Source organism: Chlamydomonas reinhardtii, chromosome 8 (genome assembly GCF_000002595.2).
Source record: "Chlamydomonas reinhardtii strain CC-503 cw92 mt+ chromosome 8, whole genome shotgun sequence".
Lineage (NCBI taxonomy): Eukaryota > Viridiplantae > Chlorophyta > Chlorophyceae > Chlamydomonadales > Chlamydomonadaceae > Chlamydomonas > Chlamydomonas reinhardtii.
The window spans coordinates 1,811,483-1,830,431 of NC_057011.1; the positions used below are offsets into that span (position 1 = coordinate 1,811,483).

Genomic DNA, 18,949 nt, shown 5'->3' on the forward strand with positions numbered 1-18,949 from the left:
TGCCAAGTTTTGTTCCTAGCGCTTCTGTCCTGCAGCACGCGGCGCAATGGGTGCAGCTCAACGATGCGTGCGTAGGTATACCCCAGACTCAGCACACGTGCATAGTTTGGGGCAGTTTGGGGAGCGGCATGTCGGCATTTCGGGAGATGCCTGGGGAACTGGTCAGGGACAGGCCGGTGCCGGCCGGGCTTTGCATGGATGAACGTGTCAGCACATTTCGTATCATCAAGTAACATTGAAGTAAGCCGTTGCATAGCAGGCCAGTCTATCAGGATACTTGTCGGCAGCCGGGCCACATGTCCACATGTCCACATGTCGGTCGGTCAAAGTGTGTTCCCAAGGCGGATCATCAAACATAGCGATAGATCTCACCGAGAGCAGTCAATTGGCACCAACCTGACAAAAAACTAAGGGGTTCTGAGGGGGTTTTGGGGGGTCGTACGGCAGGGGGGGTCGGTCGGTCGGTCGGTCGGGGGTCCGGGAGGTTTTGTGGCATGGGGTCAAAAAAGTTTGTTCCTACCCCCCCCCCTGTTGGGAGTTTGCAGAAATTGGTGCCTCGCTGGTGGCTGGTGGCGTGCAGTCTTGCCTTGCCAGGTCTCGCGGCTATGGAAATGGGCGAGTGTGCGCCCTTCTCTACCGGTCTACCCGAGTACCATATGTAAATCACCTCACACGAGTAAACCAAAAGCAACCTTAACCGGGACACAATATGGTAGCCAAGTGCCTTAATGAGCATTCCAGTGTCAGCTCTAGTATTGGCGTGCGTAGCGCGCACTCGGCTTGACTCAGCGGCCAGGGCCCCTGGTCTGTTTCCCCTTGGGCTTGAAGCCGCTTTTCTAGTGTGTGTTGTACCCAGCAAGAGCGACCTAAGCGACCCGCCAGCTCAACGAGTTGGGCGCGCCTTCGGGCGTAGCCCGAATGCGTAGCAGTCCACGCAAGTGCTACCGTAATTGAGCTCCCGATTTCCCGTGCCTTACCCAGCTCCGCCGCACACGGCACGTATCTCTGGGACTTGCCGTCAGCCGACAGCTCGTTTACCTGGCCGCGAGGTATCTGTCAGTCGCTACTAACCCCACGAAAACCGGCCAAGGCCCGCCTAGGTGCTGTCATGCACGCGTCAGGCCTCGGCACGTTCACGACGTGCCCTTGCTCTGCATCTCCACGCTCAAGGCCCCGGGCCACACAATCCACAAACTGTAGACGTGCATAAGTGCAACAGTGCTCAGTTACAGCTGTGTTTCTGCCTTTGACACGTGCCGACACACAAGCCGCCGCAGCCTACCAAATTCTTCAATAAGAGGACCCTCAAACGGCAGTGCGTTACCCACACATCCAAAAACTTTGCCAATCAATTGCAGGGGCGTCTGCCTCCTCACCGACACACAGTCAGCATCCACACAGAGGAGGGACCTCCCACAGGGACCTCCATTGGAGACTTCCTGTGACCATTCCAAGGGACACGCCGCACCACCAGGCCGCCCTCCCTGCACCACCACTGGCCTAAATGCACTGCCGCCATCCTCAGCGAAACGGCCGCTGAGCGTGATGCGCTCTACCTCCTGGTAAACCGTGGTCCGTCGTGCAGAGCTGAAGTGGGAAGCACAGCCCGCTGCGCGATGATTATTCCTGTCACCCTACGGGGTTGCATTGATGCATGGCACCCTTGGGCGCTCAACTGCGCTTCGACATCTCGCAAAGCCCAGGAGAACTTTGGCACACAGCGGGGCGTAATTCAATCATCAAACATTATCCCAGTAAACTGGTAAAGCCAGCCGTGTAAATTGCATGCGGTGACTGATACGGTTTGCATCCAGTTTATTGTTCCTTTTCTCCATAAACTTCCGACAAAACCGCGAGCGCCACGTACTATTACTTGTCATCCCCGCCCCCCCCCCCCCCCGCCTCGTCCAGGCGCCACGCGCCCCCCGCAGGGGGCGGCCACCATCCAGCGACGGGGCCGCCTTCGCCCTAGTGTACAAAAAGCGGCAGCATCCACACGCAGCAGATGGTTGAGATGCAGCGTTGCTGCTATATCTTTGTTTTGTAAGGTGGCGGCGTGACTAACATACAATATGCATCATTTCGACAAGAGTCATTTACGTTCTGCTGTGGGCCATCCTGCCGTCAGCATGACAATATTAGGCACAGACGTGACTCTCAGTCATCCATAATATGAAAGAGAGCGTTGCCAGAAACCCAGCTGAGAATGACAAAACATATTACTGGGTACCCACAGTCATTGTGCAGTCTCTATGCGCACTCCTCTGCAAGCGACGAGTGTAGTTGCGTGTGCCATGCACTGCCTATGGCTTAGAGGACCCATATCGCAGTCGAAATCCGCAATACAATCACCGTATGTGACACAAGTAAGTGCACGGATGCCCGTCACGCACATGCTCGTTCATTTCTATGCAACACACTTACACACAGCAAATAGCAACCAATGCAGGATCATCGCGAGTGACCACGGTATGCACGAAGGCCGCGGCTACTGAAACCAGGCTTCTGCGACTGTGGGCGTCGCTGATACTCTGATTGCCCGTACACGTTTTCGGCCCGTTCCGGCCCGCACTCGCCCTGCGTTCCGGCCAACGGCTGCTGCTCATCACATATCGTGCGCCGCCGCCTCCACCTTCCTCAGGTGGTTGAAGGCTTTGAACAGGCGTGCCATCACGCCCTTGCCGTCCTCAGCCGCCGGCGCAGACCCGCCCTGCCGAGCGCCCACTTGCGCCTGCTGCCCCGTCGGACCAATGGGCGACTGGAGCGGCTGCCGTTGCGGCCCTTGCGGCTGCCCCCGTGTCGACGGCGGGCCCTCTACCTGTCCAGGCCCTGCCGCCGCATCACCGTATGTAGCCCAGCTACTGCGCCGTGCAGCAGACACCGCTGCCGTTGCCGCCGCAATGCCGCCGCCGCTGCCGTTGACAATGGCGGCGGAGGTGCCCGGCCGCGCGCCTGGCGCGCCATTTCTGCTCGTCGCCGCGCTGGCGGCGCCAGCACCCGCCGCAGAGGCGGCTGCCCAAGAGCCGCCACGCGGCGGAAGTGGCACCAAGTGTGACGGCTCTAGCGGCGTGCCCGGCCGAGAGCCCGCAACGACGCCAGCGGCGCGCGGCCCGCCCGCAGATGCCAGGAGCTGCCGCTGCGTCGCCAGCCATGAGTCGTCGAGGGACCGGCGGCGGTTCCTGCAGTCGGCGCTGGCTGGCGGACGCGGACCTAGCTGAGGCAGCGGCGAGATCGGCCCATCGGCATTGCCAGCAGTAGAGCGAGTAGCCGCGAAGGACCCCAGTCCGAAGCTGCTGGTGGGCTCAGACGGTGACGTGTCGTCATCTTCACTAGACATGGACGCCATGGCTGCGGAGGAGGAAGCGGTGGCGGTTGGCGCCAGGGGCTGTAGCGCCGATGGATCCGGCAGCCGTACCCGCCGCCGGCCTCGAGCCGACGCCTCCCCTGCTGCGTCGGAGCAATGCGAGGGCTGTAGCACGAGGTGTTGCGTGCTGGGCGGGTGGGGCAGGGCTGTAGCCGTGGCCGGCGGCGCAGCCACGCAGGAGGCGGCGGTGGCGGTCGCGCTGTCGCCGCCGCCCGTTACACTGACGCCATGGGCGCCGAGCGCGCCTTCCGTGGTGAAGACGCCGGCGTCGGGGCCCGGCCCGGCGCCAGCCGCCTGCTCGCTGCCGCTGCTGCCGGGGCCTTGCAGCAGGCCGCCCGCAACGCCGACGTGCCGGCAGCTGGAGAGCAGCGGCTGCGGGAGGTGAGCGTTGCGGTGAGGTGTGCAGAGGCAAGGCTTCAGCAGGGGAGTCAAAAGCACCAAGTCCCACACGCGCAAGGGGACTGGAAGCACCAAGTCCCACACGCGCAGAGCACGTACGCGCGTTCATGCAAGCAGCACCGGTTGTGGATACGCGGCTGTGCGTGCAAGCAGGTCTCCAAATAAAAGCGGTACGGAGCAGGACGCAGGAACTAAAATTTCAGTTGCTCGTCAACGCCCAGCAACAAGCAATGCATCAACTCGTCCCGGGTACGGTGCCACCGCCCCAGCCATAAACCTAGCCAAAACCCCGCAGTACCGCCCCACCCCATACCTGAGACACGACCGCTTGAATGCCCGTCGCCCCGCCGCTGCCACTGCCAGCATTTGCATGTGCCGCCGCAGCCACCAGCTCGACACTGGGCGTAGCAGGGCGCGACGACGGCGCCTTCCACCCGCCTGCTGGCTCCTCCTCGCCCTCGCCCTCCGCCTCGCCCTCGCCTTCGCTGCCACCCTCGGAGACCTTATCGCTCACGTCAGCAGCGCTACTGCGAACGCTGTAGGGTCGCCTGCCGCTTGCCTCCCCAGTCTCGCTCAAATACGGCATGCCGCCGCTAAGCCGCGCGCGCGGCCGCGCCGCTGCCCACTCGCCCGTATCCATCGTGCGGCGGCGAGACCCGCCGCTGCCGTTCGCGGTGGCGTCAGCGGCTGTGGTTGTGGCTGTGGCCGCGGCGCGGGCGCCGGGAAGAGGCGATTGCGATGGCGAGCGGGATGGAGATGTGGTCCCAAGGCGGCGACGGTGGTAGTTTTCCGTCAGCCTCTGCATCTGGTATAAACCGTCCCAACGGGGATATGACCCATCCTCGGGCGGCGCCGGTGCAGCGGCGGCGGCAGCGGCACCTGCGGCTGCAACAGCTACAGTCGCCGTGCCAGGGCGCTGCGGCTGCTGCTGTTGGTGTCGGGGGGTGGTAGTGATGCAGCTGCCACTGCTTGCCATGCGAGACGGCAGCCGTCGCGCGATGGTGTGCAAACGGGCTGCGCAGGGGTTGGGTACAGGGGCGCTGTTCGCTCCCAACAGGAGCACCTCAGAATCATCCGTGTGCGGCACTGACCGGTTGCTGTTGCTGCCGTCGCCGTCGCCGCCGCCAACCGTGTAGACAGCACGGCCACAGTCGTCGGCGACTCCGCTGTCCCTGGAAGCGGCCGAGGCGGAGGCGGAGGCCGCCGCCGCCATGGATGCAAACATGTCCCGGCGCGGCATCGACGCCATGCAAGCTGTAGCGCTGCCGGCGCCGGTCGGAACCAAGCGCGACGCTGACAGCGGCGAGAGCTCGCAGTGCTGGCAGGGGCTGGCTGCGCGCTCACCCAATGATGCGGCCGCAGCGCTGCCCGCGGGCAGCGAGAACATCGACACCGCGGGAGGCTGCCGGTGGGAGTTGGAGAGGCTGGGATGCAGCGATCCTGTGCCCGAGGGCCGCAGAAGCGAGGGGCTGCCACAGCCAAAGGCCGACTGAGCGCCACTGCTGCTGTTGTTAGCGCCTGCTGCCACAGCCGACACGGCGGCGGCGCCGGACGACGACAGCGGTGCGGGGCTTAACACAGCGTGCACGCCGGAGCCGCCGCGCGGCGGCCGCGGGATGGGCGGCGGCGGAAAGGCGCCACCATAGCAGCCCGCATCGTTTTTTTTCGCTGCCGAATGCGGGCTGTTCGGCAGCGCCAATATGCTTTCGTCCAACACTGCCGGCACGCTGCCTACCTCCCCAAAGCCGCTGCCGCTGTTGCTATTGCTGTCTCCGTGGCTGGTGGTGCCGCCGTAGCTGCTTGGACCGCCGCCAGCATTGGACAGCGAACCCAAGGACACGCCCTGCGAGCTGCGCCGCAGGCCCATCAACAGTGGCAGCTCGCCAATGGAGCGACGCCGAAGCCGCTCCAACTCCGTGACCCCCCGCCCCCCCGTCGCCGCTCCCGCCTGTCCATCGCCGTGGCTGTAGCTGCATGCTCGCAAACGCTCCATCAACACACCTGCGCATGCGGTGGCCTCCCACGGCGCCCCCGCATCCTCCACGCTCAGTTCGACCGTGTCGTCATCACTGCTGCCCCCGCCGCTGCCCCCCTCCCCCTCCCCATCCCTGTCTCCTGCTACAGCCTCTCCGGCAAATGACACGCCCCGTTGCGCCGACGGCTCCGAGCCTGTCAACGCAGGCCCGCACGCCGCGGCGCCGCTGCACCCATTTTTGCCATCATGTGGGGCTGCCGCCGCGGCGGCTGCGGCCCCCGCATGGGAGCCCCGCACCAGCCCCGCCGCCGCCGCCACCACCGCAGCCGGCTCGGCGTTGTTGACGATGAGGTGCAACAGTTGTCCCTTGTCGAAACGGCTGCGCGCCGCCACCGCCGCTGCCTTGGCGGTGGCGCTGGCGCGCGGCCGCGCCTGCGTCGTGAGCACCGCCGCGCGCGCCACCCACTCTGCCGACCCGTGCTCCGCCCGGCCGTGCCCCTGCTGCTCCATCCATGTGCTCGCGCCGGGGGCGCCCCCAGCACCGGACGCGCCTCTGCCGCCGCCCTGCACTGCGGCTGCCATGCGCTTGAGTGCTAGGTTGCTGGGCACCGCTCCTTTGGAGTGCATTAGCCTGGCACGGCCCAGCACGCCGCTGGCGGCCTGCCAGCCCAGGCGGTTGCCAAGCTCGCGCTCGCGCGTGAGCAGGCCGGGTGAGAAATTGCGGTCTAAGATGGCGGCGTGGTGGTCGATGATTTCCTCGGTGTGTAGCAGCTTGGAGATGGCAGCCGCGGCCGCGTTGGCGTCCGGCTGCGGTTGGGCATGGTGGCGCGGTGGCGAGGCGGGCGTGGGCGTGAGGCAGCGGCGCTGCGGGGAGCGGCTGGCGCCGCTCCACGCGCTTGTCTGGGCCACCCGCCTTGCGCTCGCCGCGCTGCTGGCGCCATGCACGACGCTTGGGTTCAGGTGCTCTGGTGGCGTGGAGGCGGCACGGGGCTGGAACCGCTGCTGCGCCCCGCCGGAAGGCTCATGGAAAGTTCCAGTTCCCAGTGCACCAGCCGCTGCAAAGGGAGCTGCTTGCGCGTCCTCGGCCGCTGTGAGCCCGTGCCAGGGGTCGCGCCCGGGTTCGGGCGGCACAAGTGTAGGTGCCGCAGGTGCCGCGGCCCAATCGTCCGAGTCCAGCAGCTCGTGACCGAAATACTGCTGCTGGTCTCCATAGTGTATACGATTAGCGCTGCCGCCGTGAGCGCGTGCATAGCGGTTCCTTACATCCTCAAGGTCGGCCTCCGCGAAGGCCGCAAGATTTTCATGAAGCCGCTCTCTAGCAGAGGTAAGCAGCTCATCTGGTCGTCGCCATGGCACGCCAGCCGCTTGCGACAGCACCTGGCGTCAGCAAGAATGCGGAAACTTAAGTCGGGCCCCATACGAGTTCCATCATCGATACCGTCCGCGCAATCTTTTGTGGATATTACCTTCGCCTCAGCAGCTGCTCGCAAGTTGGCGTAACGGCGGTCTACCTCCTTTCGCTCCATGGACTCCCGTTAAGACTTTTGCGTGGCAAGCTTTCGTGTGCATTCGCTCATGGTGATGAAAGAAACAATCGTTTCAGGTATGCAGATAAGTATGTCGCCTTCTCACCTCCCCGCCTCGTCCTCGCCTCGTCTGGCGGTACCGTACCGTATGTCGGGAACACCGTCATAGGCCCCATCGGCCATCGGGAAGAGCGTCCGCAGCTGTAGTTGGAGGTCAGGGGGCAGGCGAGTAACACAGGTAGTGGGCCTGGGTGCGCTGTGGAAGCGTGGTCTATGAGCGTGGCTAGACCGTGTGACCAAGCGTGCGATCCGGGAAGTAAGTTGCTCACCAGGGGTGCACGGCCGCTCAACCTGGGTTGCAGCCTTTGGTGGCATGATGTGGCGTGATGTCAAGGCACAGTTCAGTGTGCATCCGGCCAGACACACCAGCATATCGTAAAGCTTACCCCAGCAGCATTGCAGGCATGAGCATGAGCCCGTGGCCGTCCCTAGCGTTGATTGCGCTGCCCAACACTATCGTATGATTGCGAGATTACAAAGAAGGGACAGCCGACCAAGCAACTGAACTATCGTATGCAGACCAGGAGTGCGGACCTGTGCGGGCCCCTGATGCGGACGGCCATGTCAACCATCCATGCCCCCGCCTCCGACAAGCTCAGCTGGACAGCTGCGCAACGCAACAGCGGCAATCCACTTATTGGCCGCCTGGATCGCCCGGATCGTGGCATGGTACCGTGGTGCCGTGTACGTGTACCGTACCGTTACCGTATGGAAACATAACAACATGGCACTCGGGTTTCGCAGGGGCACTCTGTGTGATGTCTGCGCCAGTCCATGTGTTGGGAAAGCCCAAAAGCGAGGCCGCGTGTATGTGCCATCCAACCTCTGGCCGGAGTAGACATGCCTCTTGCCGCGTACGCAGGGCTTGCATCTTTGGGGAGCCGCAACAGACGGGCCCCAATGCAGGCTCTCGGGCGAGAAAATTGGGCATTTCCGGGGGTGCACTCTCGCCGCGTGGGGCTGCATATGGTCCCCGAATCACGCCAAGTACCCTTTTCCGGGGTTTCCTGGATGCTGTGGGCGAGAACGTGGTTAGGGCACTTCTCGCCAGCGGCAGTGACCTACCCCTGGAAGATGTAAGCCCTGCCCGTAAGACAGTATAAATTTGCAGCCATACTTTCAAATGGGACAGGAGACAAATGCACATCACGAGACAAATGCATATCACGAGCTGCGTGCATTAACTCCTGTCAATAAATCCTGTCAACCAGTGAACCAGTGACTGGTCCAGGAGCCCCGTACTACCCGTACGGTACCGGACCATCCAACCTCCACCCCACCCAGCCATACATCTGAACTGTACTCACATGCCGATATGGCTTTCATCGGGTCAAGCTTGCACTCGGTCCTCAGTGTGGATGCATGAATGAGTGCGTGACTCCCATTTATGTGGATGCGCGCTACGCGTTTGCCACGTGCTGCTCACGCATCCTTGCAAGTAGATAACACTTACAACCTGCACGCCCACATGCGTCAAATGTGTTTTTGCCACTCCTAAGCTGTACTTTCAGGTTGTCGCCGTCGTCTTTGCACACACACCATGCCTTATGTACACTCAGTAGAGTGCCACATGCATGTGCCGACAAGCGACGGGTTGACAGGTGGGCAGGCGCCGTGTGCGTTCTCCTTCAATCTCAGCCAGCAACTCACCAATAGACTTCCAGGTTCGCTCCGATCAATAGGCTTTACCAAATCCTCACTTGTGCACAGCACTCGCGGGCCTTGCGCAAGAACAAGAGACATTGGCTGGTCACGCCATGCATTGAGCACAGCCGGATGTCAAGATTGTCAACAACGCAAACAATCAAGATGCCTTGCCCACATTGGCATTCCTAAATCCTCATTTCTTGCTCCGCAGCGCACGCAAGAGTGACGACACGAGCCCATGCCCAGAGCCGCCCTTGGACCTGCCAGCCCCGGTCTCATCATATGATTGACGACGTGACGGCGAAATCACCATAGGCGAGCTCACCCCTGGATACGACGTCCCCGCCGCGCCGTCGGCAGTGCCCGCGGCACCGCCGCCACCATGCGTGGTTGACAGTAGCGGCGACGGCTGCTGATGCTGATGCTGATGCTGAGGCGAGGGGCCGCCATAGCTGACGGCACGGCGGTCGGGCAGTCCAAAAGCCCCGCCACCGCCACCGCCACCGCCACCGCCACCGCCACCGCCGCCACCAGCCCCTACGCTAGGCCAGCCGCTGAGGCCGGTGCTGTTCCTGCACACAGACGACGCCCCCGCTGCGGAACGCATCGTCGCCTCAAGCACCGCGCCATGTGACATGACGCCGCTGCCTGACGTGTAGCTGGAGCCGCTGGGGCTGACGCCAATACCGCCATTCACCGCGCCCGCCGACTGCGACCACACAGCCGCGCCCGTGCCCTCGCGGCCCTCGCTGCCGGCGAGGTTCAGCTGCAACAGCGAGTGTCGCGCGCGCGGCGGCGCGCGGCTGCCAGCACCGGTGCCTCCGCCTCCGCCGGCCGCACCTGCGCCGCCGTCGCCTCCCTCCACCGCCGCCATTGCCATCCAGCGACTGACGGCCTGTGCGCCGCCGCCGCCCGCCCCCGCCTGCGCCGCCAGCCACGCCTCGTCAAGTGACGCGCGCCGCGCCTTGCTTGCGCCGCCGCCGGAGCGGCTGAGGTGCGGCAGCATGGGTGCCTGGCCACCGCCATAGCCGCCACCACCGTCAGCAGCGGCGGCGGCCGCTGCCGCGGCGGCTGCTGCTCCGTACGGCGACGCAAGCCCGTCCCCGAATGGCCCACCGCCGCTATTGGGGCCGGCATGCGGGCGCGGATGCGGGCTACAAGGTTGGGGCAGCTGGTACGACGCCGCGGCGGCGCCTTTGCCGTCCACCTCGGCGGCCGCCGCCGCCTGCATGCGCGTCCGCTCAACGGCGCGAAGCGCTGCGCCAGTACTGGAGCCGCAGCCAAAGACACCGGCTGAATCACCAAGGTCATCGGTGGTGGCGTGGCCGCCACCGTATACCCCAGCGCCACCGCCGCCGCCGCCGTAAGCTGCGTTGATGGCGGCGGCGACGGCGGTGCCGCCGCCGGTGCGAAGTGAGCTCCTGAAGGACAGGCTGGACGGGGCTGCGGAGGTACTTAAGCTCGCAGTGACGCTGGCGCTGACGCTGGTGCCGGTGGTGGGGCGCGTGTTCGACTGCGAGGTCGAGCGCTTGATGTCGCCGCCACGCACCCCGCTCAATGCTGTCGGCGGCCTGGCTCCAACGTCCGCTGCCGCCGCCGCAGCGGTGGCGGCCGCCATGGCCACGGCCACGGACATGTTGCTGCTGCTGCCGCCTCCGCCGCTGCCGATAGACGGCAGGCGCGCCAGCGCCCCAAAGGAGCGCCGCTGCAAGGACTGCAGCCGGCCTCCCGGCACCTGCAGCAGCCGTCCTGAGGACGGCGGCGACGCCGACGACGTGCCGTCATCCGCGCCACACGCCACCGCTACCGCCTCTGCCTCCGCTGCCAGCACCGCCTCCGCCTCTTCCGCCTCCGCCTCCGTCATCGCCTCCGCCGCCGCCGCGGCGCTGGTGGCGTTGGACAGGCCTGCGGCCGCTGCCACGAACGCAGCCGGATCCGCACCGTTATGCAACAGGTGCAGGAACCGCGCGCGGTCAAGCCGCACCCGCACCGCCTGACCATTAGTGAGCGTCACGGTGCGCGCGGCCCAATCCGGCAGCGCGGCGCCCTGCGCCGCCTCCGCCACCGCCGCCGCCGCTGCCATCTCGACGAGCACCGGGTCCTTGAACACGCCCACCTCCGATGTCGAAGCGCGGCGGGCGCGGCGGGATGCGCCCAGCACCTGACTGCTGGCCTGCCAGCCCAGCCGCTGCTTGATGTCAGCCTTCGTGGGCCACGGCACCCGGCTGGGCGCGCTGGTGGCGTAGGTCGCTCCCGCTCCCGCGGCCACAGTTGCTGACGCCGCAGCCGCTGCCTTCGCCAAGCCATCCGGCATGCTATTGCTGCTGCCACTGTGGAGCTCGAGATGCGGGCCGTGGCTGGTCGCCAGCCTCACCTGGGCCTGCATCGGCAGCGGCGCCGATAACGCCGGTGACAGTAGATTACGGCCGCCATCGCTGCGGCTGCCATTGCCATCACCATCACCGCTGCCGCCGCCGTCACTTGACGCAGCTGGATCAGCTGCGAACTTTACGCGGGCGTATGTAAGGGAGGCGCGACGCGCAGTGCCGGCGGCGCGCGGGTCTGGCGGCGGGTGCGGCGCGATGCAAGACGTGGAGGCGGCTGCGATGTCAGTTGTTTCGTGAACCTGTAGATGTCTGCGATGCCGCGTACTACCGTAATTGTGATGGTTTCCTGCGTGGGTTGCTGCGGTCCCTGCCAGCTGGTGTTGCTGCGGCTGGATCCCTGTTGTTCCATTCGCCTCGTCTTCGTCTTCTTCGTCCGCCTCATCTTCGTCATCTGAGTCGTCCAGACCGTGGACGTGCTGGCCTGCGACCCACGACACATGGCACAACACGTCACGGCGCGTTGCTGCATCGCATGCATACGCAGTCTCCGCGCTTATTCTTCCTTGTGCTCTCTAACGCGTGTGCTCTCTAACGACCCTGGCGCTGCCCCACCACGGCTTTCTGCCCCAACTCCGCCCTGGCCCCATGCATGATGACAACCTCCCCCGGCCCCTTGCCAAGCTTCGGCACATACGGTATGCTCTCTCACCCTTGCCCAGCCTTCGGCACACACATGATCTCTTCGAACCCACCTCCGAACTGCGCCCGCACTGCGCTGGTGTTGTGGTGGAACGAGTCGCGCAGCAGCTTTCTCTCGTACATGGCTGATACAGCCCGACTGCATTAGACAACATTGTATTGCATTTTGAAATCACGCACACGGAGTGGTCCCGCGGGGGCGCATAGCCACATACGAGGGCACGCGCACCAAACCCTAGCTAGCAACCCGCAAGCGACTAATCATGTTCAGAGGAGGTAAGCGCCCAAGCCCCGAAGCCACGCGCCCACGGGAACCAGGAGCCGGAGCGCACCTGCAGCTCTCTCGCGCATTCTTCAAGACGTCCTCAGCCCGCAGTTGACGTGCTTGGTCCGGGGCTACCTTCGCCTGTGGTGCGTGTTGGGGAGGAAGCGGAAAATGAGCACTGGGCCATTGAGCGTGCTGAGATGTGCTGCTGGTGTGGTAGTCAAGCGTTCGACTTCAGGTGTCTTGCGAGCCGAAGCGAACCCTGAAGCAGGGCCGGGCGCGTTGAGCTGCTTGGGCGTGTATTCAGCGACGTGTGGTGCGAGGCCTAGCGTGTGGCCTTTCCTCCCGGCTTCCTGCCAACCACTACTGTGTAACACACGTAGCTCTGACTGCCCGCTCTTCGTCTTAAACCCGTTTTCATCGCACTCTGTATGTACTGCGGAATGCGGGTTGCACGCTGTATCGCGTTTGCGATTGCAGTTGCTGTCAAAATGCTGAGCTATACCTTGGGCGCCTCTCAGAACGGTAAGCGCGTCAAGTTCAACGAGGCCATGCGAAGTGACGAGGCCCACCAATGCCTTGCAGTCGAACCCGGACGCTAGCTCACCAACACTGATTCTCGCGCCTCCTCGAGCGCCCTGAATTCTTGGGCCTCCTTCCGCTTGGCAGCGCTCGCCATAATGTTACTTTGAGTTTCTGATAAGCCTCAACGGAACTGTAAAAACCTTATCCATTGTATGCACTCAATTTTGACATATAGAGCTACATGAAGGTAATACCAAGGGTTGCAGACTCGGATGGTCTAACCGATTTGCCCAGGCGTCACGGTCGCCCTGGTCCACGTCAGAATGGACTCCGTGCGTGGAGTCATGCCGCACAGCCATCAGAGTCCATACTTTAGGGCAAACTACGGGCCGGGTGACCTAATGGCCCGCGCACAGGGGGGGGGGCGTCTGTAACTGAAAGGATCGCGACACCCTGCGCAGCACCCATCCAAGTACCGCGCGCAGCACCGCAAGAGACTCATATACACCCCACAGAATATACAGGCCTTCTACCACGATTGCGTGCAAATCAATCAATCTGTCCAGTGAGGCAGCGCGGACAGACGTGGGAAGCCGGGTCGCAACCGTCATCGCGCATGCAGGCCGGTAAAGTAAAAGCCACAGAAGACCCCGCCACTGCATTTGATTATTGCGTGCTACTGCATTTGTAGGAAACAATTTTGTACACGTAAAAGCTATGCTTTAGCGACCGTGAAGTAACAGCTGTGCATCCTGGACGTCCAGCGACGCTGAGACTCGAAAGCGACGTATCCTATGTATTTGCCTGACAATGGCAGCAGAGAGAGCTCGACAGGCGCAGCAGCTTGAAGCGTTTGTAAACCAGAATGCAGCTCGCCCCTGCACGCCAAGCACTGTGCTGAGGTGCGTTAGCGTGGTGAATTGAAAGATAAAAGGATGTTATGTAGACATTATAGCGCACAGCTGGGAACATCCTGGGCGCGAGCCGTGTTCTTCTCAGGGTGGCGGTTGCAGTGCAATTGGTCAAGGTCCTCTATCCCTCTATCCCTCTATCCCGGCGCCTTCGCATTTTTGTCAAAACCGGCGAGAGACCACAACTCTTGCTCAAAGCGGGCATCTCCTCACTGTCCGACAGCGGTCCCGTTTGTGAAGTGCCCGAACGCCAGAACTCAGAAGTGACCTGCAGCGCCACACTGCCACGCTCGTGCGCACCACTTCCCTCCGCGACGTCAACGTCATCCCATGCCCTATCCCCCCACACTATCCTCCCCTCCTGCACGATCTTGTGTACGTGATCACAGGGAGGCACGCGTGCGCCATGGCTACGACGTCAGCTACCTGCTGCGCGCCACAGCCCCGCCCTCCGGGCCCGCGTTGCCCCCCTCCCGCCGCTCGCCCTCGCGACACCAGTTCGGCAGGCTCAATATCGCTGCCGCGGCAGCCTCAGGCTGCAGCGGTTCCGGCCCTGCAGCCTCGGGAACAGGGCATGCGGCCTTCGGACGAGAGGAGGAGGTGGATGGCGAGGACCTCGATGAGGCTGACCTGCGAATGCTAGACGCCGGCTTTGCCGGCGAGGGCGACGGCTGGCGAGGCGATCCGCGCCAGCGCCGCGGACCGCGCCTGCCTGCGACCATCACCATAAAGGCACCGGCGCCGCACCGCTTCGGCTCGGTGCTGCTGGCGCCGCCCGGCGCCCCGGGAGCAACGGCAGTAGCAGCATCAGCTGCGGTGGACAGCGGCCGGGGCAGTAGCATCAGCAACGGCTCCATTGGCACGTGCGCTGCTGGGAGCCTTGTGCAGCTGGTGTCCGCACGCTCTACGAGGCTGGGGCCGCACATTGACAGCCCACCGCCAGCCGCGCGCCCCACGCCCTTTGCGAGCGGCACCAAGCGCATCAGCTTCGCCTGTGTGCCCGACGCAACAGCCGCCGGCCTCAGCGGCCCCGGCGGCCCCAGCGGCACTGGCAGTAGCGGCAGTTGCGGCGGTAGCAAGGTGACGCGCGCGCCCGCCTCGGTGGCTGTACTTATGGACCGGGTGAGTGAGGACCAAGTGGCAGCGGTGGTGAATGCAGGGGTAGCGGCGGCGCTGTCGCCGCGCGCCCGCACTGCGGACCCCCACAGCCACCATCTTCTGGGCGGCGGCTACGGTCCGCGCGGCGGCGGTGGCAGTGGCGGTGGCAGTGGCGTTGTTGGCGGCGGCGGCGTGCTTCAACCCTCGTGCAGCCCGCGCTTGTCGGCTCGAGGCCGTGACGGCGCATGCCGTCAAGCTGCAGTGATGCCGGGGGCGGCTGGGACAGCCTTGGGCAGCCGAGGTGGTGGCGGCACCTGGACACGGCGGTTCTCTCTGGAGTGCCAGCAGCCCACCCTGGCGATGTCATCCCTGGCAGGCGGCAGTCCGCCAGGTGAAAACGCCAGCAGCACGGGTGGCGCTGGCCATGCTAGCGTGCGTGGCCCGTGCGTCCCCGGCAGCAGCTGCAGCGGGGCAACCCAGCAGGGGCAGCACGCCGCAGCGGTGGTGGCACCGCCACAGCAGCTCACAGATGGCGCCCTGCTGCCGCGCGCCTGCTCGCCCTGCTGTCTGCACAGCACCCCGCGCAGCGTCGTGGGCGGCCGCGCCGCCACGGCCTCGACGGCGGCTGGGAAGCGCGGCGCCGTCGCCGGCGGCAGCCCGCCGCGGCAGGCGGCCATCCGCCGCGGACCATCCGGACCAGCGGCCGCCGCCAGCCCGTGCTACGCCCAGTGCGGTGGCGGGCCCCGGCCTGCCACGACGACCTGTTGTAGCTCACTCGCCTCGGACACCGCCGCCGCCGCCGCTACGCCATTCTCAGCAACGGCGTCCTCCTGCTCCTCGCCGCAGTCGCACCGCGCCTCGCCGCTGCCCTCGGCCTGCTCCTCACCCGTTCCGCCGTCGGCGGCGTTCGCAATCGCGCGGCGGCGCAGCATTGACCCCCAGTTGTCAGTTGTTGGGGGGCGGGCCAATAGCCGCGCGGGATCTGGATCCCTTGCGGTAGGGGCCATCAGCAGCTGTTGCCCGGCAACGGGTTCCACGGCGGCCTGTGGCGGGCTGCTTGATGCAGCAGCCGGCAGCAGCAGCGGTGGTGAGCCAGCAGGTCCTGCGTCGGTGCCAGCTTTGGCGTGCGCGCGTGGCAGTGGTCAGGCTGACGGTTTGGAGATGGCTGGCTGCGCTACTGGCAGCGGCAGCTGCACTGGCACTGACAAGGCAGCAGCAGGTATAGCGGCGGTACCGGTGGCGGCCGCCACACCAGCGCCGCCCGGTGTTGCTGGGCTTGGCTCCCAGAGCGCTCCGCTCCCAAATGTTGCCTCTTCGCCTCCCGTTGGCGATGCCTGCCTCCAACACCACCATCAACAATTCCAGCACCAGCACCAGCACCCCTGGCCGCCGTCACGGGCAGCGCAGCTGCCGCTGTCCGCGGAAGACGTCGCCGGCAGCCACCACGGCAGCACAACAACCGCCGTGTCAACCGCGGGCATTCACCCGTACCCTCACTGGCACGGAGGGAGCCATGTCATGTTCCCAGAACTCGCCGCGGCGGACACGGCCACGGCCACGGCCATGGCAGGCCGGGCCACCACCAGCGCTCTGCAGCTCGAGTCGCTACCGTTACCGCGGCTGGCATCATGTGGCAGCGGAGGCGGTGGTGAAACTGGTGGCGGGGTGCACGCGGGCGCGGTCACGTGCAGAATTAGCGAGCTGAGCAGCAGCGGCAGGAGCATGGGGGAGTATCAGAGAGCGACCTCCCGCGCGCGGCGCTACAGCGCTCCCTACCCAGAAAGCGTGAGCGGCACAAGCGCAGGCGCCAGCACGCGTATTTGCCACGGAAGCGTTAACGGCTACAGCAGTAACCTTCCGTCGCAGCTGCAACTGAGCAGCAGGGCAACGGGCACAGCCGATGTGCACCGATTCCCAGCGGGCTGGAACGGCTCTGCGGCTGTGGAGCCCGCGCTTGCGTCGGAGCGGGCCTCGCCTGCTGCCGGCGGCGGCGGCATCCCCCAAGAGCCCCATCTTCATTACAGCTACCAGCCGCAGCAGCAGCAACAGCAGCAGCAACAGCAGCGTCGCCGCCCCTCCGACCATGATGGCAGCGATGGGGGCGCGCTACCACCGCCACAGCAGCGCCATTCGCAGTCGGGAGCGGCGCAGCAGCTGCACGTGCACGTGATCGGGCCGGTCGCGTCGCCGGCCGCCGCCGCCGCGACCGAGGCGGCAGCGGTCAGCCGCATGACGCGCGTGATGAGGGCGGAGTCGCGCAAAGGACCGGCCGACCAAGACTGGTAAGACTTCCGGCGGCAGGAGGGATAGGTATGCTTGTTGATGTTTCAGCGTGCGTGCGAGCGCCATCGCAGGTCGCACTGCTGCGCTGCTGTACGTGTATTTCGCACATATCGTAGCACTAATTGCCAAAGTGCCACACGCCGCCGTACACAGCCACTACCCATGCAACCCACGCATCCCGCCGTACATGCACGTACGCACACCGTCCTGCGTGTTCCTCTCCTTGTGCTCTCGAACTAAACTGCCCGCCCGCCCTTGCAGGACGCTGGATCCCGAGGCGGTCGCGGCGCACGCGGCCCGAGTGCTGGGCGCCGCCTCAGCCGACCAGGTCCCAGTCGCCGCTGCCGGCACCGCCGCCTTCGGCCGCGGCCACTGCGTGCGGCTGCACGGCCACGCACACGAGCCGACGGCGGCGCCGGCGCCGCGGGTGAGCGGCAGCGGTGATGCCAGCGGCGGTGGGGCGACGGGTGCCGCCGCTTGCGCGTTTCCAGAGGAGGCGCGACGTCGCTCCTCGCACACTGGCGAAGGCGGCACAGATGCGGCAGCGGCGGCGCCGTCAGCGGGCGCCGCGCCGCCTGCTGCCGGGCTAGGCAGCCGGCGGGAACTGGGGCTGAACGGCTCTGTAGGCCCGGCGGTGCTCGCATCTGCACCTGCAGCAAGAGTAGCGGGGCACGGGCACGGATATGCTACACTGCCGCACCTGCCGCAGCCGCAGCCGCAGCGCCTACCCTTCCTGCCCGGCGTCTCCCGCCTCCAGAGCAAGCTCACGCCTGGCGGCCCGCAGCAGCAGCCGGCAGCAGGAGGCCTGCCGGCTGCAGCAGTGTCTGGCGGCGGCACCGGCGGCGCCCACGTGCCACCCACATCGGCGGGTTCCTGGTCCGCCTCTGCAGCCGCCGCCGCCACCACCTGCGCAGCCGCAACTAGAGGTCCAATCAGTCCTGCAGGAGTCATGCGGCAGCAGCAGCAGATGGCCTCATCCCGCCCGGTTACTTCGGGAGCCCGGCTAAATGCCACGCCCTCTAATGCTCAAGGCGTCTCGCCGCCGCCCTCGCCACCGCTAACGGCGAAGTCGTCTGGCAGGTCGCACAAGCGCGCGGGCACAGCTACCGCCGCTGCAGCGGCTACAGCCGCCGGCCACGCAATGCCCCCTGGAGCCGCTACAGCCGCCGGCCATGCAGCGTCTTGTCGTGGGTCTGCAGCCCCGTTTGGCACGGGCAGGGAGGGGCCTACTGCTGACTGTGCGAGCTCTGGCCGTGGTGCAGATGCTGCGGCGCCAGTGGCAGCGGCTGCAACAGCCCAGAGCGTTGAAATGGAGGAGCGGGCGAGCATTCTGCTGCGTATCAAGAATGCGCTCAGCTTCCTGCACCGTGATGAGTAATGTAGTACTCGCGTGGGTCCCGTGCGGACTGTGACAGCGGTGGGTCAGGCCATGTGGGCACGACTGATGGTGTGCGTGCCCGCGTGGCCCTCACCACAGTGATGTTATCGACGATGCTTTAACCTAACAAATTCGCACAATGCCAGAAGAGGTTGTCGGAGCTCGCAGGCAGCGCAGGAGGAAACCAGTAATGGGGGAAGTTGAGAAGAGGAAGCATGAAGGAAAGCGTGGGATTGCTATTGGATGAGAGGTTCCTCCCCGGGCGTAGCCGGGCGGGGTGTTTGATGGCTTGCATTAGAATAACAGATGATTGCACGCGAAATGGCGCCTATACGGTGAACAACGCAACACATAGGAATACGGAGGGCGGGAAGGTTGGCTGGGACCTGTGACCGCTGCAGCCCGCTCCAGCCATCATCTCCCAGGGGTAGACCGCCGCCGCTGGCGAGAAGGGCCCTAACCGCGTTCTCGCCCACGGCATCCAGGGACCAA

General features: G+C 65.1%; 3 protein-coding genes across 3 annotated transcripts; 1 reads left to right on the forward strand and 2 right to left on the reverse strand.

The window, feature by feature from the left end:
- Positions 1-646: 646 nt before the first annotated feature.
- CHLRE_08g366550v5 (uncharacterized protein) lies at positions 647-7,310 on the reverse strand. The gene is made up of 3 exons (XM_043064942.1): positions 7,205-7,310; positions 4,077-7,115; positions 647-3,736 (listed from the first exon to the last, which is right to left on the reverse strand). The coding sequence occupies exons 1-3, from the start codon at positions 7,262-7,264 to the stop codon at positions 2,606-2,608; spliced, it is 4,230 nt and encodes a 1,409-aa protein (XP_042921943.1). The 5' UTR covers positions 7,265-7,310; the 3' UTR covers positions 647-2,605.
- Positions 7,311-7,784: 474 nt separating this feature from the next.
- On the reverse strand, positions 7,785-13,030 carry CHLRE_08g366579v5 (uncharacterized protein). The gene is made up of 4 exons (XM_043064943.1): positions 12,870-13,030; positions 12,330-12,403; positions 12,051-12,136; positions 7,785-11,779 (listed from the first exon to the last, which is right to left on the reverse strand). The coding sequence occupies exons 1-4, from the start codon at positions 12,939-12,941 to the stop codon at positions 9,165-9,167; spliced, it is 2,847 nt and encodes a 948-aa protein (XP_042921944.1). The 5' UTR covers positions 12,942-13,030; the 3' UTR covers positions 7,785-9,164.
- Positions 13,031-13,320: 290 nt separating this feature from the next.
- Positions 13,321-18,792, forward strand: CHLRE_08g366600v5 (uncharacterized protein). The gene is made up of 3 exons (XM_043064944.1): positions 13,321-13,689; positions 14,088-17,078; positions 17,341-18,792. The coding sequence occupies exons 1-3, from the start codon at positions 13,598-13,600 to the stop codon at positions 18,455-18,457; spliced, it is 4,200 nt and encodes a 1,399-aa protein (XP_042921945.1). The 5' UTR covers positions 13,321-13,597; the 3' UTR covers positions 18,458-18,792.
- Positions 18,793-18,949: the final 157 nt, after the last annotated feature.